This window comes from Melopsittacus undulatus, chromosome 3 (assembly GCF_012275295.1).
Source record: "Melopsittacus undulatus isolate bMelUnd1 chromosome 3, bMelUnd1.mat.Z, whole genome shotgun sequence".
In the NCBI taxonomy this organism is placed as follows: domain Eukaryota; kingdom Metazoa; phylum Chordata; class Aves; order Psittaciformes; family Psittaculidae; genus Melopsittacus; species Melopsittacus undulatus.
The window spans coordinates 98,416,748-98,442,391 of NC_047529.1; the positions used below are offsets into that span (position 1 = coordinate 98,416,748).

The 25,644-nt window shown below is 39.8% G+C and overlaps 1 protein-coding gene across 1 annotated transcript in view; it reads left to right on the plus strand.

The window, feature by feature from the left end:
- The window catches only part of RASGRP3 (RAS guanyl releasing protein 3), a 57,969-nt gene that overhangs the window by 30,119 nt on the left and 2,206 nt on the right, over window positions 1-25,644 (plus strand). The window contains exons 3-14 of the mRNA XM_034061263.1: window positions 800-902; window positions 1,535-1,597; window positions 2,842-2,973; window positions 4,237-4,384; window positions 6,402-6,575; window positions 6,991-7,107; window positions 7,414-7,689; window positions 12,598-12,675; window positions 16,600-16,716; window positions 18,857-18,972; window positions 19,823-19,970; window positions 23,455-23,491. Of these exons, the coding sequence (XP_033917154.1) occupies window positions 800-902; window positions 1,535-1,597; window positions 2,842-2,973; window positions 4,237-4,384; window positions 6,402-6,575; window positions 6,991-7,107; window positions 7,414-7,689; window positions 12,598-12,675; window positions 16,600-16,716; window positions 18,857-18,972; window positions 19,823-19,970; window positions 23,455-23,491 (1,509 nt within the window). The remainder of the gene's footprint in view (window positions 1-799; window positions 903-1,534; window positions 1,598-2,841; window positions 2,974-4,236; window positions 4,385-6,401; window positions 6,576-6,990; window positions 7,108-7,413; window positions 7,690-12,597; window positions 12,676-16,599; window positions 16,717-18,856; window positions 18,973-19,822; window positions 19,971-23,454; window positions 23,492-25,644) is intronic.

Genomic DNA, 25,644 nt, shown 5'->3' on the forward strand with positions numbered 1-25,644 from the left:
GTATATGCATTTCTATAGACCATAATCAAACCTGTTGTTCTAAAACCTAATGAAAGTATTATCAGAGCCCATATACTTATTGTCTGTTGGAAATCATGCCCCTCTTCCTTGTATACACATGTACTGCCTGTGTTGTTCCTGTTTCACACATGCATACAATCTACTGTCTTTTAGAAGAGTGACATACAGAGAATAATCCAAGATTGCAGATGAGGAAGACTGATGGTCAACTAGCCTGCCAGGGAATAACTCTCTGTAGTTTCAGTGGCCATTATCGCAAAGACACATTGATCTGCAAAGCAGCTGAAGATGGGGCCCTGGGCACAGATGTGAGATGCTGCTTTGACATTGAATTAGTTGAGGCAGATCCCTTTTTTTAACAATCTAATTGTTAACATAAAGCTATAAAGCTGCACTAAAGCACATATTGGAAGTGGTTGTACATAAATCCCCACACTTTTGGTGGATTAATTTTGGGTTCTTTCTTTAGATTACTGCCAATATCTTTGTATAAGGTTTAGAATAGTGCTGTCCCTGCCATGGTTTATTTGTGGGGGTTTTTTTTAGCTATGGCCCATTATCTGCAATGTTTTGGGTTTTTTTTTTCCTTAAGTACTTAGCACTACATTCTGAAATAACTGCTCTTAAAGGAGCATTTTTGTGCTTTGGTGTTATTTCCTACCTATTTGGTAGATAATAAATCAACATTTCCACTTCTGATCTTTCTATCTGACTTCCCTAAAGGAGAAAAACTCCTCTCTGTTCATGAATGTTGTGGCTAACTGTTTCTGTTTTGCAGATGACAAGGGAAATAGGTGCTCCAATCCTTTGCCAAGGACTTTTCTTTTAATGCACCGGTGGTATCTGCCTTCTACAGAGCTGGCTGGCAAGCTTCTGTCCACATATCCTTTCACAAAGTCTTGGAAATCAATATTATAATGTCAAAAGCAGATTGTTTCTGTTACTGCATGTAAAAATGTGTCTATTGATCAGTGAAAAAGGTTTGGAGGTGAATTTTTTTCAACCTAAAAGATGGAAGTCTGTGAGCTTTATGCTTCTGCTTGTGGACCTTCTCCATATGTACAAGAATGCTGAGGCATATCTTGCATTAACTTTGAATTAGTGGAAATATGTGGCCAAGATAACTTCTCAAATGTATCATGGTGGGCTGGCCTTTGACTACTGTCATCTTTCTAAGCACCTACGTGTCATTTACACCTCTCAGAGAATTCAGTAATCATAACTATTGTCACATTTGGTTAGCCAGAGCTAGCAACAAACCCTTCAGCAGAATATGCAGAATAATAGAATAGAAGCATTTTAGCTAGGGCAAAAAATAAAATGGCAGCCAAAAAATGGTCTTTGTCCCCTAAGATACTACAAAAGTGAATGAATTATCAGAACATACTGTAGTTATCTCAAGTAGGAAAGTTTGATACTGATTTTTAGGAAGCTGGCTTAGTGTTAAAGTCTTCTGTGGTTAAAAAGTTCATTACTGAACCAAGGCACAGAAACCTTTCTTTAACTAGCATACATATAGAGATGCCAATGGGGAGAACTGCAATGAATTCAGATTAAAAATCTGTTATTTCATGAGGTAAGTGTGCTTCTGACCCTCTGGCATTTTGGTTTTATGCCACTGTGAATACCATCAATGTACTTTATTTTTGTAAATATTGAAACTAAACCATGGAAATATAAAACCACAAAGCTTTGCTTTTTGTTTGTTTGGTTTTGTTGTTTTGGAGGGGTTTTGTTCACATGATCTCCAGTCCATAGTGAAGAATTAATTTCTCTGATTTGAAAACAATTAAATAAGCCATTCAGCCTTTAAGACACTTAACTGCATTGAGCTAAAAAGCTATTTGAAAACCTGTGCTATGATTTAGCTGGTGTTTGAGTATGACATTTCTTAGAGAGAGACTAGTTCAGTACCATGTAGATGAGAGACATATTTTGCTCCCAGATGTGATCTAGTGTGGTAAAGAAAGATAGTTTCTGGGCTGTCAACTTCAGTTCACACAATACCTACACAATTTGTGGTGACAGGACTCTGTTAGTGATGCCAGTTCCACTATTCAACCATTACAGGTTGAGTATGTTCTGATCCTTGCACTGACTGTCTCTGACCTCCTTTGTATGAAAAGTCTTCCATGCGTGAAGCTGTGCTTGTGTAGGAACTTTTCTCTGTAAAAGAGAAAGTGTGAACTTTCAAGTTAACATGACATAACATGTTTCCCTCAAACATTTTTCCTCCTTACTCTGGACTAGGTTATATCACTGTGAAGGGAGGGGGAATTATTGAAAGCAGGACTGATAAAGCCTTTTCCATACCCTGCTTAAATAGCAGAGGAGACATGTTTTTTACATGGTTATCATGCTAAAACTGCCACTCACATTCATGTTTTCATTTGCATTGAAAACTCTTTTCTGAATAGACAGAGTGTGTCACTTGGACAAAGGCTAAGTGCAAGTGTCATTTGGGTGTCCTGGCAACCTGAATCAGAACATGTGTGTGTGCCTTTGGTTTTGTGCACCTGAGACATCACTTAAATTCTGCATTTCAGTACAGTGCTGCTGTGTTGTGCTGTGGTAGGTTAACCAAAGGAAATTATAAGATAAAGTGGCTTTTGCCACTTCAGTGTCACAGATAATTACAGAAGCAACAGGCTAAGGTAGTCTACCCTCTCTGTCCAAAGACCAGTGGGTGTAAAATACTTCTAAGTCCTATTAAACGAAATGTATGCACATATATATATATATATATATATATATATGCATATATACAGACACTGAATGTGATACCTGAATCCCTGGGTAATTGCTGGCTTTGGATTTCAGATACTGGATTTTGGAATTTCCTGCAGAGTTTAACTTGGATCTTGGGCTGATTCGTTTGACTGAAGAGTTTCGAGAAGTAGCCAGCCAGCTTGGATATGAGGATCACATCCACCTCATTGATATCTCCAGCATGTAAGGATGTCATGACCTTCAACATCCTCCTCTCTGTAACAGTAGAATTCTAGTTCAATGCAAAATATAAAAGTGCTAAGGGCCATCTTGAGTGCAAAAAAAGCAGTTACAAAAAGATTGTATTATCTTCTATATTTGAAGTTACTACAGATTTGAAATTCTAGTTGGGGTCACAGTAAAGAAAAGATTCTTATCTGTGTGTAAGCTTTTTAACATAAATGGGAAAGGAATAATCTTCCTGACAAAGCTAGTGCCAATTAAGTGATTAATATTATTTTTTTTCCTATCATTTATTATACAGAATGCCAAGTAAAGCAGTGACTTGCATGTTGTGTAAATCTTGCATTTTCTCAGGGAAGCTTTTTTGTTCTCTCATCAGTAACCTGTAAATTATTTTTTTGGATGGCTTTCTGTGTACTTCTATGATTTAACTGGATAGCCTATAGCATTCACATTTGTAGTTTTATTGCATCAAAATGATTACGCTACTATTTCCTTGACACACTGAAAAGAAAATTACCTTTTAAACATCACCAGACAGGCTTTTGTATCTCACCTAATTTTGTAGGTTTCCTTTGAAAATGTGGCATATGCATAGTGATTTTTCCTTATTTAAAAATGGCATAGTAATCTGGAAGGACAGCATTATTAATCTCAATAAAGTTTGAAAGACTTCCTGCAAGAACAGTATGAGTGAAATTACATAAATATTGCCTCTTAAATCTTCAGTTTAAAATATTATTAGCAAACTTTCTGCTCTCTGAAGTTCTTTTTCTGTATGTGGGTAGAAATTATTCCATTTCTTGCAAGCAAATGATTTGCCTTTTTGTCCATCCATTTACTATTTAGTTAGCTGTTTGACTGACTGTTTCTGTTATTCTGTTATTTCATAGACCTGTGGTTTTACAGAGTAAGAATTAAGCCTTGATATTATTCAAGTCTTTCTTTTATTTTGCATCAGAATTTGGTGTGTTCTGTTTCCAAACAATCTTTTAATTATGACTTCCTGTATCATAGAGAACATCATCTGTATTCAGATAGAAACTTGCTATTGTTTATCATTTGCAGAAACGTCTCTGAAACTCTTATCTTCTGTTATGCAATTGAACAGTGCTACTCTGAGTGTTTGTTATGTACTGGATGTCACAGATCAGAAAGCTCATGGTCTGTCTTTTAGTAATTTTAAACTATGTGTGCAAATTGTGGGCTACACTCACATATACCCAAACATAATTGAGAATTATACCTACTTTTCTGTTGCAGTCCTTCCTATGACTGGATGAGAAGAGTTACACAGAGAAAGAAGGTTTCCAAGAAAGGAAAAGCCTGCCTGCTGTTTGACCATCTGGAGCCCATTGAGCTAGCTGAACATCTTACTTTTCTGGAGCATAAATCTTTCAGGAGAATTTCTGTAAGCCCACAGCTTTGCCATTTGCAATTAGGAGCCTGTCCTTAAAGAGTGTTCACATGGTTTAACATTTATGAGGTTTTTCCCCTCTACATTTCCGTGTAACATATCATTATAATCCTTCATATGCTGCACATAGACGTGGCTGTACCAGAACTTCCTTGATATTTTTTATGACTGATGCTTTTAGTAACATAAGTTTAGGGGTGTTTTTTTGAGAAATACTAGGCAAAAATTACTGCTAAAGGCCACTGCAACCATGTGTTGCAGCTATTGATTAAACTAATATTAGTGTTCAAAGTCTTCAGGTTTGGTTTGGTTTGGTTTGTTTTTACCTCTGAGAAAATAGTTAATTACTTTTCAGTAAATATGAGAGTCTTTGCAATGAATGGTTTTTGAAGAGTTTGAGATATGCATAGTCCTTCTGTAGTCTCTGTTCTTCCCAACTACTTCTTCAGAAACTGTCCTTTCATTTTAAAACTTTAGATCAAAAGATAATTCAGATTGGAAGGGTCTCTAGGCCAACCTCCCGCCCAAAGTAGGGTCAGCCTTGAGACAGATCATGTTCCTCAGGGACTTCGCCAATTGGGTCTTTAAAAATGCAAGAATGGAAACTGCACAGCTTCTCTTTCCTCATTTTCCTCTATTGGCACTGAGAAAAATTCAGATAGAGTTACTTTTCATAGAGGATTGTACACAAACAAGAGGCAAAAATGCATGAAAATTAAAGTAGATGCTAAAGCAAAACAAATGAATAACCCAAATGCCAAAAAGAAATGCTGATGTCTAATGGCAAATATCCATATGAAAAGGTCATGATGCCACTGTTTCTGGTGGCAAATGGAAACAGTAAGTGCTCAAGATGACAAGTTCTTGTCAAAAAAAAAAAGAGACTTTTAAAAATGTTTAGGAGCGTAAAAGAAATCGAACTACAAAACTAAGAAAAATATATGAGGTTTTTTGTTTGTTTCAAGGGAGGAAGGAAAGAGAGATCAATGAGGAGCTGAGACCAGTCTAAACAGAATCACTTTTGGCATCATCTAATAATGTTCAAAGGTTTATTACTCTAGACTTCAAATCATGGGAAAACACCCTACCGTGATCTGTGCAAGACTAACCCTAAACAAGGAGGGAGGAACAACAAAAATGGCACGGATTTCTAGCTAGATTTAAGATATCTTTTAATTCCTTTGGGAATTCCAGAAATAAAACTCAGACCTGCAATCAATTTTCTTTTTTCCTTGTTGTTTCTAATTTGTTCATTCTTTGGTTGAATTTTGCAGTATCAGATGCTTCTCTGCAACCAATTACAGTTAATGAATCTTTTACTATTTGTTATCTCAAAGCTCTGTAACTGCAGAATATGATTAGTCTGAATCCTGTCATTGGTTTTACCTATTTAATAAAAATATGGGGAGAAAAGGATGGAGGAGAAGTAAGGGGGGTGTTAACTGTAACAGAAAACATTTTAAACTGAACACTGAAATACTCTTTATCTGCAGTTTCTGAGACAAGTATCTGCTATGTTAGCGTGTATGTCATCATATGGTCTAGCAGGCAATTTTTGATCAGCTAGCACACCAAGAAATGTGTGTTGGCTTACACTGCTAGCAAGCTAAAGTTATGTCATAAGCTTCTGAAAATCTGTCCTTAAGGGACAGCTGAAAAATGTTCTCAAACCTGTAGGGAAATTTAGTTCTTGGAAGGTTCTCCCATGTAGAACCACATCCATGAACAGACAGAGCATAAACATAACATCAAAACGAGCAAGATTTATCAGAAGTAGCTCCTTGTGAAACAGATTTTTTTACATAGGAGGAAGAAAATAGGTGCACAGTTAACTGCTTGGGATGAAGTTCAAGCTCATGTGAAGAGTGACAGAGCTGCAGCAGGGTCTGCTGACCCTGAGTCTTTGTCATTTGCTAAACAAGAGGAGAAGAAAAAAATAAAAATTGAGTCAGTTTCAATTTTGTTCTTAAGTTGTCCACTTTTTTTATTGAAAATGCCTTCCTTTTGTTAGTTCACAGACTACCAAAGCTATGTGATCCATGGCTGCTTGGAGAACAATCTTACTTTGGAGAGATCTATTGCTTTATTTAATGGTATTTCCAAATGGGTCCAGCTCATGGTTCTCAGCAAACCAACACCCCAGCAAAGGGCAGAAGTAATCACAAAGTTTATCAATGTTGCACAGGTAAGTCTTGCACATGAATCTTTTTCTTCCAGTATGAAGCAATAACATAAATCGAGATTGCAGTAAACAAATGAACTGGAAGCTCTTTGTGCTGTTTCCTCAGTGAATAGCCTGTTCAACATCACTGCACATTATATGTTCAGGTGTGGTATATCTGTGTCTTTTAACTATCAGACATAACTATAAAGTAATCTTTCTTTGCTGTATTCTAGTTGACAACTGTTATTGTGTGTTTCTTGTGGACCTAAGTTAATTAAATAAAGAAATGCTGAACCATTATGTTATGTCTCCTGGTTTAACGATTTCTGCTTTAGCAGTGACAGATTGTCTGCTTTAGCTTGTTGTGTGTGACATGAGATAGCTGCCACATGTATTTCCTTTACTTTTAATTATCCATGATCAATCTCTCCTGCAGAAGCTCCTTCAACTCCAGAACTTCAACACACTGATGGCAGTTGTGGGAGGTCTAAGCCACAGCTCTATTTCTCGTCTGAAAGAAACACATTCTCATCTCTCTTCAGAAGTCACAAAGGTATGGTGGACTCCAGAATATAGAGATAATGAGCAGAGCATCACCTCTCTGAGGTCTGATGGATTCTGCAGTGCAGGTGTCTCACCAGCACAATACTTGGATCATGGCAGGGCATCCACAAGGGCACTTTGGTTGCATTCCTCTTGGTGGAGAAGGATTGGCTCATGGAGATCCTCTGCTTGATTGCCTGTGCCAGAGAGGAAACTAACACTGTTGTTACCCTGACATGACCTGTGCTTATTTAAACCAGATTAAGAAAATTCTATGAATGTTTTCACAGAGACTTGCTTCTCTGGCTGTTTGTAGGACTGGAACGAAATGACAGAGCTGGTCTCTTCCAATGGAAACTACTGCAACTACCGCAAGGCTTTTGCTGACTGTGTTGGCTTCAAAATTCCTATTTTAGGAGTTCATTTGAAAGACTTGATTGCTGTCCATGTCATTTTTCCTGACTGGATAGATGAGAACAAAGTTAACATAGTGAAAATGCAACAGCTTTCCATCACCCTGAGTGAACTAGTTTCCCTGCAGACTGCCTCTCATCATTTAGAGCCTAATATGGACTTAATTAACCTGTTAACCGTAAGTATTGAGCATGTTTCAATTAATTTCTGTTATCTACATGTTGAATGTCAGTAGAAGTATTCATATCTATAGAGATAAGTGCACATTTTCATCCCAGTTTTGTAAAAGAAAAGGGAGAGAATACAAAACAGAAACAAGTGTGCAAAGAATTTCATTACTGTAGAATGTGATGGCTGGAAGCAGCAACAGGGTTATTATACATTAATTATTTTGAGGATGACAGAAATAGGACTGTTATTTGTGCTAAGAGAAGTTAAAACTAAGTTCTGAGCACTTAGAATTGAGGCTTATGTCTTCTGCGCAAAGATCGGGTGATGTGTTGACATGGACACACAAGTGGAATTCCAAGTTGGGCATCACTCTGTTCTTGCTCCACTATGTTTCATGTGCAACATAGTACTCTTTCTATCCAGTAAAAAAAATTCTCTTACATGTTGCTAAACAATCCCTGCAGCCCTTATTGTTTCTTCTTTCCTCCCCCCTTGGCATTGGCTACATTTGTGGAGGTTTGAAACTTGCACATACAAATTACAGATAAGGATTTGAAGGTCCTATTTCAAAACAAAGTGAGATTTCAAAAAGACTGAATAAAACACGTATTTTTTTAAAGCTGCAACTGACAATGCAAAAAGGAATTGATTTTCGGTCTCCTTTTTGATAATGACCATTACTTTTTCACTTACGTGAAATACTTTGATGTATCCATTCCTAATATAACTCTGCTGACTATGGTTACAGCTGAGCCAATCTGATTGTAAATAATGAAGTTACATTCTGCAGTGTTGATTCCAGACCTGATAATGGGCTAAAATTAATTTGTGCTGCTTTTACCTATTAGCATGACTCCATGGTGGTCCCTTTTAATAATGATGGAGACAGTCATGGGTATCCTAGGTAGACAGCTGTAGGTATCCTAAAACATCTCCAAGGTAATTCTGTCTTCATCATAATCACTGGAAGCATAGTTATGGGTCAAGTACATTTGATAGTGTGGCTATTTGATTTAAGATGGTGACTCCTTGAAAAGAAAAAGTCAAAGATCAACAAAAAGTTCCTAGATCAGACTTTTGGTACATATCATAAAATGAATATTCTCGTTTTGATTCTAGTATGTAGGTTTTGTCCTCATTTGTACATATGAATAGAATAAATTCTTTTTTTTACAGTGTTCATCAACCATATAAGTCATTACTCTTTAAATGTTTCTGTCCATCTTTCTGTTAATAAGAAGTTTTTACATCATAGGCTGAGGTCAGAGAAAGAAAAGAAAAGCTAGTGTTGCAGCCCAAAGCTGACAAGAACTGCCAGCTAAATATAGTTGACCTTGCTACATGCAAATGGTTCTTTAATGGATTTAGCCTCCCTTGCTGCCAAAGTCATCCTGTTTCCAGAGCCTGAAGAAATAATTATTTCACTTATTGCTAGGTCTTCATTCTCTAATGAAAACTGTAAACATTTTTGTCATCTTTAACTTACGTAGAGAAACTCCCCTTCAAAACTAGCAAATGGGTATAGATGTGTAGAGCACTTTTCATTTGCGTGTGAGTCACCTGACCCAACTATTTGTTCACTTCGGCTGTTTTTCCATTAAGCTGCTTCTATCTGGGCAAGCTTTTAGTATGTGTTTTGTCCTGATAAGTAATGTGTAAATCTCTTGCCTGGCCTCCATCGCTTGCAGTGCTGCCTTTTGCAACACACTTAGCAAGTGCTAAGAGCCAGGCCTGTGCTCGCTTGGCAAATAAGTCATTGGGTGTTGGTTTACTGGTATGAGAACTTGCACAAAAAGGTAAAATTAGTATTTTGTGGCCATGTAAGCATTTGCCCTGGTTTTTCTTTTCTTGATGGTGGAGCCCTATCCACTCTGGGGAAGCTGATACACTCAAGTGGTTTGAAAATGGTGATGTTCAGGCACTGGCACAGGTTGCCCCGAGAAGTTGTTGCTGCCCCTTGGCAGTGTTCAAGGCCAGGTTGGACTGGGCTTTGAGCAACCTGGTCTAGTGGAAGGTGTCCCTGCCTGTGGCAAGGGGTATATAACCAGACAATCTTTAAGGTCCCCTCCAACCCAAAGCATTCCGTGATTCTGTGATTCTGTGATTCTGTGTTTGGGGAGACTGAGTTAAAAGCTATGAAGTGAGAGTTTGGCTTAAAAGCTGGGGCATCAGGCCATCTGCATAGGAGACTACAAAAGCTGAGAGGGAGCTCTAGTGATGCAAGTCTTCCCGTGTCATGTGTAAATGAGTCTGCTATACGGGCAAGAGGAGTAAATGTGCCAGGACTCAGCTGCTGGTGAGCAAGTATGTTACATAAAGATGGATTCAGTGCATGCTTGCTCTTAGTCTGTGTGGTTCTTCCTCCTTTCTTGCCTTCTCAACCACACTTGCTCCAACTCCACTGACTCTGTACCTAGTTTTGTGCCAGTCCCTAGCACTTGAAACTTGGAGCTAAGAAGCAAAAGTGGTAAAGAGGACCTACTCACATGCTTGGCAGTGTAATAGAGGGAAAGAGCAGCTCTAGCGACACTTTCATCATTACAAAAATTACATTTGGTAAGGATGCTTAAGGGATTTCCTTACCTGCTGTGCATTATTTCCACATTGTTTTTATTTCACAGTGTGATAAAAGCCTGCAGGTAAATGTTTCATCACTTTCTGTGGACTGGAAGTGGATCTCCATCTCTCAACTAGAGTACAATGTATTTATAATAGCTGCACTAGAACTTATTTGATGCCACCATTTTCCCCCCACTATTTTTAGATCCCAACAGATATTTATCTAACCTGCTCTGAAACTATAAGCAAATGACTGGAAAGTCCCAGTCATTTGCACAGTCTAGTGAAGAGAATGAGAAATATCTAAACAATCAAATTGAAAGTCACCCTCCCTAACTTGTGTTCAGTAAGTTCCACTTACCAAGCAAATGTTGTGCTTTTGTGATCACACCCCACCCTCCTGAACCTACCCTCATCACCCACCACCCTACCCCCCCAAAATCCTTGGCCAACATGGGACAGCAATGAAAGTCAAATTAGAATGGAAACTGCCACCTGTTGTGAAGGCTGTCCTGGGGAAGCTCCTATAAGGCTTTATCCAGCAGAGCAAACCTGTAAATAAAATATAAAACGAGAGCTTATGTAATTGAACAGTCATCATGCTTGTAATGGTTTTGCAAGTATTTGAAACTTCTGTACTAGACAATACCTTGTCTGCTGTGTGCTTACACGTGCCTAATCAAGTTGTAACTGCCACTTATGTTAATGTCAGATAGTTCAGGGAGGGGGAAATACAAACTTGCTCAGTAAATACCAATGATTTTCCATCCCCAAACCCACACCCTGCTCATCTGGCCTGCTGAGAAAACTGATCTTTAGCAGGAAGAGGACAAGGCCGTTTGAACTAGCAATTCTGTCCTCAGTCCCAACTTGACCTGGTCATACCATGTGCTCCAATGTTGTTCTGCTTATTTTATACCACCAAGGAACCTATGAATTCAGTCACTGAATAATTAAGTACATGAACAATATTTATTACAGCAGTTACTGAATCTACACTACTTCTAGGACAGTTCTTTACAATTCCCATGTGACAGCAGCATGACAGCTGGGCGAAGGAACCTGCAGGATGCTCAGGCTTTCATGGATGCCCATAACCAAATTATGAATTGCAAAAATCAGTGTAGTGTTACAGCTAGATAAAATGAATAGTGCAATATGAAGACATCTCTAAAGCCATGTGTTTGCTCTGTCTCCTGTCTTACTCATTGAACAAAATTCTGCCTTAAAGAAGGTGGCTCCTAGAGGTGGTTCTGTAGTACAGTGTTTCTGGTCCTGCTTCTGCTTGTTACTAATTCAGCATTTCAGGTTCTCTAAAAATAGCCTTCTGACACAATCATTTAGTCAGTAGTAATTCTATCTGCCTGCTGGGAAACATCCTTTTAACTCAGTCTTAGCTTAATTAGGGATTTGCAATGTAGATGGTAACTTCAGATCATGTCAATTACTCCAAAGCCAATTAATGTAGGGACATGATCACAGGAAATACGTTCATTTCCTCTCATTGGAAAACATCAGCCACAGTGTTGATTACTTTTGTCCTTCACCACTCAAAAAAAGGAGGAATTTGCTGCAGACCTGCATCAGTGCAAGACCCCAGGTGACAAAGTGAAAAAAAGATTCATCTTACTTTAAGCATATTTATGCCCCTTCTTTTTTTCTCAAAAAATCCTCTAGGGAAAAGAATGAAAACATGGAAGAAAAAGCTTCCATTTGTCTAAAAGAAGCTGAAAAGGGATTTGCCTTACTTGCTGAGAGAGGATCAGGAACAGACCAAGCTGGGTTAAAGTAACTGGAATTGCTTTTCATGGAGCACTTTGCTGCATCAGCACTGCTGCCAAACCTGGCTTGCCTCTGTAGAAGAGCTGTAGTAAGCTGCAGAGCTGACTGTTCTCCAGGAATAAAATTTGAGCAGAACACAACCTGAAGTCCTTCTAGTCTAGTGCCTTTACAACTTCTTCGCTGCAGGTTTTGTATTCACTAGGTGATTTCTCTGAGATCTCTCATGACCACTGAGCTACTAGAAGGAAGTGTTTTGCATAAGGGTGGTCTTCATTGCCAGTGTCCCTCTTTGAAGAAGATCACCATCCAGCCCCTCTCGCTGAACGTGTTGGGATGCAGCTTGTGAAAGCCCTCGAGTACAGTGCCTGCTCGGCTCAGCAACATGTGCTCACCAGTGTCAGTTACATTAGCTCTTGTGAAAAGCTGCTTTCCCAGCATCTGTACCTGCAGTTTTGGCACATATCCTGAGCTCTGAGTAGTAAAACTTTTGTCTAGCTTCATTGGGAGGTATATCTCTTGTATATCCAACACAGTTTAATAAATATTGCTGATTTTACATCTTTCTTGCATACAGCTGTCCCTGGACCTCTATCACACTGAGGATGATATCTACAAGCTCTCGCTGGTGCTGGAACCAAGGACCTCCAAATCTGTAGGTCATCTTTTACCACATTTTGACGTATTGCTTATTTTGTCTGCAGGCAGTTGATTACATTTTTAAATTACAGTTAATGTATTTCCTTATTTGCATTCACATGAAGCTTTTTAGTGTTTGGCTTGCATAGTAAACACATTCAATATTTATAAGCTTTAGTGCGTATTGGGAGAAGTAAAAAGTGAACCACGCCAGACTTCATTACTAATTGCTTTTCGACAAAACCTCTGCAAGTTCTGGAAACCATTGTTCTTCTCTATGGGAAGATACCCTTTGTAAGTTACATCACTGTGTGACCACTACTCTATTTTCTGGATGCTGGTGCAGTTATATAAAACAACACAGACTCCAAAGATTTGTTTTAGGTAAGGTACAGCATTAGCTGTAACATCTTAAAAACTGTTTGCTTATGTAGAATTGGCTATATGCTGGGCTCTCAAACAATATTTAAACACCTTACAATAGATATTACTCTCTTTTTAGTGTGTGCAGCTAAAGATAGTGATGCATTGATGCATTTTTCATTATGCTTTGCAAGTCTGAGGATACAGATAAATCTCCTAATAGCTGAATTTCATTTATAGTGTTACTCTTTGTTGCCAAAGTCTGGGTTTTCCCTCTGAGCCTTTTGTTGGTGCATTAACATTCTTATGACCTGTCATATGCAGCACATGATGCTCTCAGGGTGAGCACCCTCAAATCTGAGACCACCCTTAGTAAAACTAAGGGTGTCTGGAAATGCTTAGCAGGGTGTGAGGGCAGAGTCCAGTAGTCTGAACTGATTAATTGTAATGCTTTTTATGTTTCTGAAGTGTTCCTGAAAGCAAACAAGGAAGTAGAGCCCCTTAATTTCCAAGTACAGGGCTTTTCTGGGTTTTAAGATGATTTATCATTCTCGAGGACCAGTTTGAGGACTCTGTGTGTGTGCTTTTGATGGTGGATGATGAGCAATAGTAAAGAAACTATTGAATATTTCCATAGTCAACCTTAACTTGGTTTGAACACCTGTAATTTCATTACTGAGTCTCCAGTCCTTGTTGGATATGATTTGACCATAATAGCTGCCATTTGTCACAGTCATTCCGGCTCCATTGTGCTCCCATTACTGCCAGCAGAGCTGACTTGTTACAGCTCTATGCTGTGGAAGAACTAATGGGCCACTACTGTAGACAAAGAAAATTATCAAGCTGCTGCTTTGATTTTCAGCTTGAACATTAGGGAGGTCAAAAGCAATATAAACAGTGCTATGAACTTCCAACAGTACCCAGCAGTTGTGGGAGACTACTGCATAAGGATCAATAAATAACCAGTGACATTGAGCTGTTGCAGCATCCTGATGGGTAAAAAGTTACAGCTGAATAGACAGAAGCCAGACTACTTGAAGTATACTTCTCTTTGATGCAATGCCAAAGCACACAAGCTATATTAGAGGGGAAAGAATCTGTAGAGCTTTTGTATGTGGAAAAAAATTGTCAAAGGCAACATGACAGAGTAGTTATGTCATTTCAACTGCTTCTTATTGTTGTATGGGTACAACTTCTGTGCAGGTGCACTGCAGAGGAAGTGCCCCATGCTGCTGCAATCGTTTTGGAGGCACATCTGTAAGCTCAGGAGCCTGCTGTTAACAGGGGCTTGACCTTCATCCTGCTAGAAGTGGAAGGAGAGTCTTCAGTCAGTATAGAAGCCTAAAAAATACTGAAGACTGACCTCCAGCTGTAGGACAGCATCTCCCTGTCACACTGTCCTGCTTTTCCCCGAGCATTCGTTATCTGCTTGTTGGGAGTTTTTGTTGGTGTAGCTATTGGCTAGAAGACAACTCTGCTTGGTGCAGTTGTGCCACCGAAGACATACACATTTTTTTATTTCAATGCCAAAATAAGCAGATGTTCACATCCATCTTAAAATGCTTTCTCAGTCTACGATACCGTTTATGCTTGTGCTGGTGAAACAGACAGGAGATGCAGACTGAATCAGAAACAGCATGCTCAGGTACAGTGTTTCTGAACATTCAGTAAATTCAGCTAGGTAGTCTCTGGACACTTGTTGGTACCTTTCCTCACAGCATGCATTTCACAGAAATAAAATTATGTTGTTCATACAAGTCAATGAATGAAATAGAAGAAACCAACATTTCCCTTTGGCTGGCGGGCAGGAACATGAAGTTTTCATTGCAACTTGTCAAAAAAAAAACCCATAAAAACAGAAGGAGGCTTCAAATGAAATGGCCCAGAAGACAGGGGAAAGGCTCCAATAGATTTAGACTCTTTCTGCCATTATGCACTTGGACCAGAGGAGTTAGAAGCTCTCTGTGAGGACTTAGTAGTCCAGCACACTCTGACACTTTGATACTGGTGCTCTGATTCCATTTAGTCTTAAGATTTTTTTTTTAAGACAAGGCACAAGTCAATTTTCTGCTCTGACCATAGCCGTAAGAATATTACAATACTGGCATGTTACATGTTATCATGTAACGCATCATCTTTAAAAGATTGCTGCATTTCCACATATTTCTAGAGCAAAAGCACTTGCAGCCTGTGGTCCATCACTGTGCAATGACATTCGTTTTAGGATCAAAACATTCTGTAAGCAGTTTTGGCATATAGAGCTGGATGTCTGGGTCCATGGTATTTCTTGCTGAAACTGAATTATGTTCATAGTGATTTTTATTTCCCAAACTTACCTGTGCAGGTTAATAAAGCAACCTGCTAACACACCCTTTTGTTTTACTACTAAAGGCAGTATTTTATGACCTTGTGACCATTTTTCATCTCAATGTCAAAGTCTACAATACCTTTTTTATACATAATTATAACTGTAGCATCTTTATGTGGCTTAATTATCTCCCTCTCAACTCACACCAGTTTAATGGGAAATGGGTTTTTTGCTCAACAGCTAATTCAGGAGTCTTTCTGAGGCTGTGGGCCATTTTCCTTCTGATCCAAACCATACTGTATTTTTTCTGCTTGACACTGTTTCACCTCCTACGTATCCAGTGACAGATGCAAGAAAAGGCCAATATGCCTTGCACCATTTTTCATGCTAACTGATGATTTTTGAAGACTTACCTGGAACTGTGTTCAGGTTTGCCCTATATTTTCTACTCAAACAAGCTGAGCTGTGTGCCAGAGCTTCTCCCAAAGCACTATAGTGGTGTGGAGGGAGTTGGGCTGCATATTCTGTGCCTCAAGTGAGCTTTCAGCTACCGTTTTGCCAAGACCAAGCTGTTTACAGAATAAAATAGTCTGACTGGTGTTATCTGCAAAGCAAGACAAAGGTTAGCCCCTTTCTGCTCAGGCTGCCTGGATGAATTAAGCTGTGCATCCTGGCACGTCTCAGCTGGAAACCAGTGGGATTGCAGACGTGATTCTTCCCTTGCTTTTGCATCTTGCTGCCTTCTTGGTGCTGCAGAGAGCAGGAGTGTTAATTTATTCAGGCTGCTGCAGCCCCTTGCATGGCTCCTGGGCACACTCTCTCCAGCAGGGAGGCTGGGGAAGGCTGTGTTGTGGTGGAGAGTTCCTCAGGGGCATTACAAGGAAGGGGAAAAGCAGGTTTCTGGGTTTACCTATCTTCGATGTCTGCTGTGTCCAGACATTATCATTCCTTCCTTCTTCCTCCCATTCTTGTTGCTATTGAACCCTCTAGAGATGGTAGTGAGGAGTCTGCCTGGTTTTGCTTGTGACCTTGCTGGGCACTGCCACTGCCAGCATGAGCTGTGAGGTGCCCCAAAGAGCCCAAGTGAAGCTGTCAGCAAAGGCAAGCAACCCTTTAAAATCTTACCTGATGCTTCGCTAAGCACATTTTTACAGCACAGGGGCTCCAGTAGTTTGTGGTTGTAGCTCTGACACAAAGCGCTGCTTTTAATGGGAAATTTGTCTTCATAATTCAGATTTGAGAGTCTTTGTGTTCTGATCCATCTCTCAGCAGCCTACCTCCCCAACGACCCCTAACAAGCCAGTAGTGCCACTGGAGTGGGCATCTGGAGTGGTACCAAAACCTGACCCTACAGTCATTAACAAGCACATACGAAAGCTGGTGGATGTAAGTATTTGGAAGAATATACTGATCAAAGAGAATGATAGCTTGGATATTGTCATAATTATAATTAATTACAAGCTTTTCAAGAGATTCTTATGGTTGGGATTAATTTCAGACATCCAACAATAAATTTGAGCCTTTACTGATACATTCAGAATTATTTATTTTATTCTTGCAATCAGCTATGGGACTAGTTAGCAAGTTTCATGACGCAAAAGAGCAATTGTTCAGAAACAAGGACTCACATGTTACTAGGACCAGAGAAGTTTTTCAGAAACCCTATATTGGTTTTCAGCTTGCTATCGTTTAACAGTTCAGAGCATATTATGTATCGTAAAGATAGCACTTTGTTGGTATTGCCTTAAAAATGTAGGTGTGAGGTCATGGAGAATTATAACTGGGATCTTCCAACATCAGTTTGGAAGCTGGTGTATTAGGTAATGTTAATGAATCCAAACACTGCCAGGTTCATTTGGAGAGAGTGAGCCCTGTTGTGTTAGTGTTTAAGGGACTTTTAGTGATTTAAGCAGCATCCAGAGAAACCAAGAATGTGTTGTATATAATGAAGCAATATCTCCTTCTGCTTTTTACAAATTAATAACTAAGCCTGGGAGGAACTATTCAATTTTCACCTCATCTGTGTTACAGGTCATTGAGTGTGTTTTGTTGTTAAGATAACTTGAAGTCTTCAATTGTCTCACTCAAACTTCAAATATATCTTGTTTTACTTCTTGTACATGATCTTATTTTTTAAAAGTTTAATTTTTCTCTTAATGTGGGATGCCAGAACTGCACGTGCTGTTCCTGTATCGCTTTTGTCAGTGCCCTGTGTGTTGATAAAAATCACTCCACATCCAAACCTCTCTTTGATAGCTTGTTTAACTAAGTTGTCTGTTGCAACTCTAATCTTTCCAGAATGTGCTAGGTGGAGGGGTTGTTCTTGTTCCTGAGATGGAGAAGATGTAGTCCCCATTCCACAATTTTGGCCTGGTGCAGGAAGTATGATCTTGAGTTTGACAAGATTAAAACATGTCTGGGGGCTGTTACAGATACAGCTTGCCGAAAGGTCCACACCACTCTGTACAGCTGTCTTCATTTTGCCAGTCTTTGTCATTTACTAGCTGCTTTGAGTTGTCCTTTAAGGTGCTGTTTTTATAGCTAAGTGTTGCATACTACTTGGGTTTGCATATCAATTCCTTCTTGATAATGCATTGTTGAGGTCTGCCAATCATTGGTTACAGATCTTTTGACAGGTGCTTAGAAATAGGCTTCATCACCTTCTCATTTAAATAAGGACAATGTAAATACCTTTCAGAGGTCTCAGTGTATTAAATTCTTGTCTTTGTCAACCAAATCTTAATCTAATGAGAGAGTCTGTGCTTCAATATGTCTTTCAGATAGTCATGTTGACTCTGACACTCGTGTCTTTCCCATCAGCATCACATATAACTGTAATGCCCCTTGCACATCTTCACAATTAGTAACACAGAATTCAGTACTCCATAGCAGCTAAGAAGGGCTTCCATTCATTTTATGCAACCTTTTAAATTTGATCCCATGTCTGTTTTTTCTTAGTGGTGAGCTGAGGTAGGTTGATGGGAAGGAATGGCTGTCAAATGCAAAGTGGTCATGGTGTGTGTATCAAGGTACTAGTCAATGGATCAGATTGAAACAGTACTGCGACAGAGCAGAGTTGACCAACTAAAAGAGAAGTGAAGCCAAAACCATCTGAAATACTCACAGGAAAGCTTCTGTTTAGTTGTTTTCATTTTTTTTTTGTGATTCAAAAGCATACATAATGAAGAAAAGAGAGTATAATCGCATGGAGTAGAATTTCAGTGACATTTCCAATAAAGAAGAAAAATAAAACAAGAATAATTCTGTCTGAAGAGGTGTGGAGGATCAGCACTAGATAAATACTGAGGTCAAGTTTTCTCTAAAAATTAGCTATTTTTTCCCCTATAGTCTAATAAATATGCATGTTGAAGTACAAAGTAGGAATACAAGGAATAGAATAAGGCAACAGAGCATCTGACTAGCAATGTGGAACGTTAAGTTATACGTAATTATAGGATTGAAGAGCTGGTATCAGTTCAAGATAGGCTAGATGTTAGGACAATAATTTCCTTTCTTTTTTCCTCAGTCTGTCTTTAGGAATTATGATCATGACCATGATGGCTATATTTCTCAGGAAGACTTTGAAAGTATAGCTGCCAACTTCCCCTTTTTGGACTCTTTCTGCGTGCTGGATAAAGACCAGTAAGTTTGGAGATTTCTTTGTGGGCCTTTTTTTTCTAATTTTCCTCAATTTAAATACTCATAAAAACTAATTATTGAAGAAACAGTGTCTCCCAAGCTTCTTGTGGCTGACAGTTCACTTAAGGAACAGGGGATCACCAAAGGCTGAATTCTGTTCTCATTTAACTTCTTAAGTTGTAACTCCATGCGGGAGTCCTGCTTTACCTGGTACTTTAAAGATTATTTACATAGTAGCTTTAACTCCTGCTGGAACTGAGTCAAGACGCCTAGAGTACCATCAAATTACAGCAGAGATGCTTTATCCAGACCAGGCATCAGAGCAATGAAAAAAGTAAGTTGTGTACAGTAGAGAGGAAATTGGTGTATAGTGGAGGAAGGGTAGCATATATTCTGTGTGGTATATGTATTTCCTAGCATATACATAATATATATATCATATATAATATATATTATATATATAATATATGTTTCCTAGTACACTGGGTTTGATAGTTCTTGTTGTCCAGAATCTCTTTGGTTGTCAAGGCTGGTGATCAGCCGGGGGCATAACTGCTTGGTCTGTGTAACCAGATTACTGTGTAACCAGTAATCCTTCACCTAATGGCCCAGTCTATGCTCTGATACCATGAGCAGATGAGAAACCAAAGTCCATGCTATATGTTCAGTGTTTGCTCTTTTATGAAGGGTAAGAACCACTAAGGCTCTAAGGGATTTTTTTCTGCCAAGGCTGTTACAGCTTTTTCAAAGAATGTGCTATATGCATTGCGTGCTTTTTGCAGTGAGAAAACCTGAATACTTCAGTGCCATGAGCAGTGACAGATCTAATCTACTTTTTTTTTTCCCTTGACAGAGATGGTCTTATAAGCAAAGAGGAAATGATGGCTTACTTTCTGAGAGCTAAATCACAGTTCCAGTGTAAAATGGGACCAGGGTTTATTCATAACTTTCAGGAGATGACCTATCTTAAACCAACTTTCTGCGAGCACTGTGCAGGATTTGTAAGTATGTCTTTAACAATGGTGTATCTCAAACACATTTACCCTTCAATGTAGACCAGGTGAAACTGGCTCCATGCATTGTAAAGTCTCTTGGGCAAATATCTCATTGCATTCAGAAGCATTAAACATTTCCTCATGCTGTAGCTGTGCTACCCAGTTTTGTTTTGGTGGTTCCTGAAAAAAGTGGCATTTGTAAGACTTACTGCTGTGGGGCATGTAGGAGAAAAAAATTCTGTCAGCTAAAAGATATTAGAGACTATATGAATGGATTTACTTGGTTTCTCTTAAGGTCTTTAGTTCGGCTTGATTTCCCATGTAAACAAACTCAAGGGAAAATGGGTGTCTGGAACAGAGGATGTAGATGAAGCAAAAGCAGTTCCTTCTCAGGAAATTGCACACGGCAACATAGCATGTTCATAATTCTCTGAATGACCATAACAGCCTTAATCTTTTCTCTATTGAATTAACAGATCTTCTAATTTGGTCAAGAATTCAGAAGAGCTTCCAGCAGTTCTGTACAATAAGAATCTTTTAATCTATTTGTAGGGTTTTTTTTTTCTTTTCTTTCTTTCTTTCTTTCTTTCTTTCTTTGTTTTCTTTTTCTCTCAGACATAACTTACCAAATGCCACCTATTAGAGTATTTAGTACATAGCTGGGAAATAATTGGTTTTGTGAATACTTGTGTTGTTTGCAAACCTCCTCCAACTTTTCTATTTCAAACCAAGTATAGTAAAGAAAAAGGAATTGCTATGATTTAAAAGTTACTTTAATGCACATACTCCACCAAAATCAAATGTCTCCATATAGACAGCCAAAGCAGTAAGGACAGAGGGTCATGTCCTCTGCTTTTGTGTGGCCCACATACAGGTTATAAATTCAGACTGTCATCCCTGCTCTCCAGAGCCAATCTGTCCCTGCTGTCACAATGAAATCTCCAGCTTGTACTAAGTGAACTTTTCCACTAAGTAATATTTCTCCACAGTTGGAAGCAACAATAACAGCACTGCTAAGTACAAAAACGTGCCTCCTTTCAGGCCAGTTCTGGTGTTTCTGCTCTTGTCAATCCTGCCATCTTCCGCTTGCTTTTTTTGTGATGTGTCAGTCATGTTCAGATGCTTGTGGTCCCTATCACAACTGCTGATCAAGGCTATGGGAAAGAGGGAATACCACCTATTTCCGCTAGAACCGCAAAAACCTTGGAGGTAACATGGTCAGTGCTGATTCAGGAATGTGCTGGTGGGCTCTTAAGCTGACAGCTCAGGCAGTCACTGCTCTGAGTCTATTGTTTCAGGTTGACTGCAGCCTCAGGAGGAAGTCATTGTGTTCGTGACACTCGGGTTCATGTTTGGAAGGCTTCCATAGCAAAGCAAGGCCTGAGGACTGCCCTGCAATGTCCTCACCACCAGATATTTTTCTCCTGCATCAATCTGCTAATTGGCTATTGTTGGACTTTTTACGTCTCCCTGATTACATCCAATACAGGAATACAAATGAGTAAGGGGTTGTACAGGAAATGGAAATAAGGTCATTTTTCCTGTCAACTCACTGAAGTCATTGGCATTGTTCTGTGGATGAGTTGAGCTGATAGGACAGGAACCAACTACAAAATCTGCTGCACATTTGTTCTGCATTTCAGTGCTGCTCATCCACGGGTGGAAATCTAATTTCAAACTGATGCACTGATTTGCAGTCAAAATAATGTGCGCTGACAGTGTAGCAGGATGAATTGACATGACAGTGCAATGCACACAGTATTCAATAAAATATCTGTTATTAAAAAGATATGAACTTTAAAGGTCAATCTAAACCCTGATGCCATTAAGCAGCATAAAATTGATATGCCCATGGCTGGTCACAGTTCCGTGCCACAGCTTGAGTTACACCATGTGGCAGGGTAGGTGACCAGCCGTCCCGCTGAGCTTTATAATCTGAAGTTGCACAGATCCTCTTACCTTGCAGCTGGCTCAAGCCAGCTTTGCAGAAAAGCTGTGTCAGACAGATTCAAAGGTTTAGGTCAGAATTCATGTCATGGCACTTCAACTAAGCTTTCACTGTGGTGTGCAACCCCAACAGTGATGCCAGGTTTGAGTAGGAGGAAGGTACAGAGCTGAGAAGGTGAGGAGAAAGTGGAAACAGATTAGAGCTTAAATGAAAGAAATAACAATCCATGTCTCTTACAGTGATCCAGGCAAAGAGACCTGGGGAAAAAGTCATTACTGTCCATTCAAGAGGGGCTTGGGAAGCTCCACTCTCACTGCCTGACCACAGCAACTGCATTGGCTGGGCTTATATACAGCATTAACTGGAAAAGAACAAGCAGCAGGCTTTTTATGGACCCTTCCTCCACTGCTGGCCTTTCTGTTCTGTTTTTCACTGTTCTTCCACCTTGCCTAACCTATTTTGCTTTCTCCAAGCCCCCCTTTTTCCTTGCAAATTCGTTTGTGCAGTATATGGATTTTTTTTGCCCCTGGAATCTTCCTATTCTCTTTATTTTACTCTTTCCTTTGATTTCTGAATTTTCTCCAGCTCTTCCTGTTGAACATTTCTTTAAAGACCTTGTTCAGCCCCTGCAGACTGTGCATGGATTCTTATAGATAAGGATCCATGTGCAGTTTCAGCTGCCTATATGTGCTCACCCTCCCTGGTAACGTTTTGAATGAGGTCACGATAAACAAACACTGGAGTCCCTGATTTTTTCCTTTAATGCTAGAGCTAGAAAAGCTGCCCCTTCCTCTTTCTGCCTCTCAGAGTGAAATTGCTTGTTTAATGTCATGGCTGTAGATACAGCACTTCTGAGTGTACAGATAACAATTTGCTAAGGAATTTTCCTACTTCCAAGCAACCCTACTTCCCAAAAGTGGGATGACACACACTGCATCCTGGAAGTTTAGCATTTGGTCATTATATGCATCAACAACGACAGTTTCTGGGAGGAGGCAAAGATGGAATTCGGTGGCTTTTCTGCCTGCTTCAGTCTTCAGCCTTTTTTAATGGAAGTCAGGTGTACAAACCAGACTGCTGTGGCTAAGTGTGCTGGGGACCAGTACAGGAACCAAGAGCTTAATTTTTATCCCCAGTGGTTCTTTCTTCTGCTGTGTTTGGATGGCCTGGGTCATTCATGTATCTGGAGAATGGAGGTACACTAGAAATTCCCCCACAGATAACATTAGTGAATCTAGAAGCAGAATGTGCTCTGCTGGTTTCAGTAAGCTTGATATGATGGCAATTTTTCACCCATTTCTGGAAGCAAATGTCATCTGTGTGTCTCCTTCTCTGGTAGTCCCACTGTAAGTAGTAGGAATAGGGGGAAAAGCCACACGTCTTATCACAATTAGAGGGGAAGGTCTGCCTAACAGGAAGGGTGTTAAAAGCAGTTGTATCCTGTTTGTGCTTTTGTAGCCACTGGTACTTCCTCATTGTGACCTTGTTTTCCTTCCCGCTTTCTTTTCTGATTCCTTGACGTTCTTTTGTCTTTCTTTGCAGCTCTGGGGCATAATCAAACAAGGCTACAAATGCAAAGGTAAATAAATATTGCATGGATTTTTTTCAAGCTATATGTGGAGGGGTTTAGCACAAGTAGGATAACTGTATTTTTTACTAAAATATCACCTATTCATCCAAATTTTGCTTCTACACTTGGTACTGTCTGTGAACAGTGACTTCTGGTACACAAACTGTGAAGTTTCACTGCATTAGGGGACATGGCACCCGATAGGCAAACACACAGATTCTGTGAGCTAAAGGCCCAAAGCAGCCACTGACTCCATGAGGTGTCACTTTCTATCAGCAAAGACCTTACACCCTGGAAAACCAAGTGTCCTCATCCTAACACCAAGACATCCTGAAATATATCTCCTGAAACATGGGGTCAGGAAAAGGTCTGTTGGCAACGCTGTCTGTCATGTACATCCGCATGCCTGCAGTGAAGCCCAGCTGTCCTTGCAATGCAGTAGTGACTGAGCTAGAAATAGAGAAATATTTAATTCCTAGACTGCCCAGCAGATGTTAGTGCAAGACTGCTTCTTGAGACAGTCAACTTAAAAAAAATCCTAGAGCTGTTACAGTTCTTTCTCTTGCTTTCATAAAATGTTTAATTTCTTACGCAGCACTTGCACCATATTAAGCAAGAATATCAGACCAAGAATGACACTGTCATGGTCCTCATTAGCTTTAAAGTCCTGGACCTATTTATTTCTCAATCAGCCCAGCTCTGGATGAAGGGCACTGTTGCTTTTCACAGTTGTAATTGCATCCAGTTATTCACAAGGGAACATTCATGCTGGGGCTTCCTAGCTGTATTTGTATGCATTTTTTTCCCCTCAGTCTTACACTGGCTCCCAGGAGAAGGATGAAGAATTTGCAGTGTTTTATTTTTTGGATACATCATATTGCTCTCCCTGTTCACCCATCAGCATCTCTTCCTCAGAGAGGGGTGGGGAAAGTGTCCATGGCTAGACCATTGTTTTTAATTCAGCTATTCCTCACTACTGTCATCTGAGCAGCTATGAAAGGGTTAATTGTAGCCCATACTTTTACTGGTAGGGTAAGGGTGCTGCATTTTGTCACAGCACCCCTGTAAACTCATCTTGAGATCTGAAAGTATGTCCCATCTCTGTCCTGCATCATTGCTTGTTAACAACGGCCCAGTGGAGAGTGAGCAGAAGTGGCTCTGTAAAGGCAAAATCACAGGCAAATGAAGCATGACAGTAAGAGAGCAGAGCTGCTCACTCAGATCTTAGTGGTCAACAAGTGCAGTTAGTGCCTGCCCTTTGCTACAGCACCTACCAGCTGCTCTGTATGCCAGCATCACTGGAGTGCTGCACCTGTTACGGTTGATTTCTGCCTTTGAGCACAGAGCTGTCATGTGTTTCGAACCTCTGACACGATGCTAGCGGGGGAGGGAGGGTTTTAATCTGTTTGGGTCTGCTGCTTACCTGCACTGTGGGTAATGAGATAAAGCTAGACTGTGCAGCCTACAAGTAACAAGAGGTTCTCTGCTGCTAAGAGAGATCTTTACTGTGCTGGGGGAGGGGGTGAGAGGAACTGGGTGTGATACCTTTAGGGCACACCTGTGCAGGTACTGCTGTATTAGTCATATGAACAAGGTGATGGGAGAAACCAGAGCTCTCACCCATCATGCTAGCGCTGCTAGAGCAGAATGGCACTTTTAGCAGAGGTAGAAACACAACACTTTGGTGATGGCTAAAATGTTAGGTTATGGAGCAGCAACAGAGAAACAAGGGAGATAGAAATTTTCAAACAAGGGCAGGGACACAGAGGAGAGAGAGCCTGTGTTTGGGGCACACATCCTCCACCCTTTGGACCTTTCTGACAGGCAAGATCTGTACTGCAGTCACACTTCAAATAAACGTACCTAGTGATGAGTGTACCTGCAGTGATGCAAAGCCCAGCAGAGGATATGTGTGCAGGCAACTCTGCCACTTTCATCTGGGTGGCTGATACACATCAACAGAGCTTACTCTATGCTGATGCTGCTTACTTAAGACTAGTTTTAACCTACAGTGGTCTACACTGACCTCTACCTGTCAGAATAAAGAGTATGGATGCTCCAGTGTATTTACTATAATGGGCCCTGCTGAGTCAAATATCGAGTAATTCAAGGTTGCTTCTTTAACACTAATTCCTGATGGAATATCATTCCCTCTTCCATGA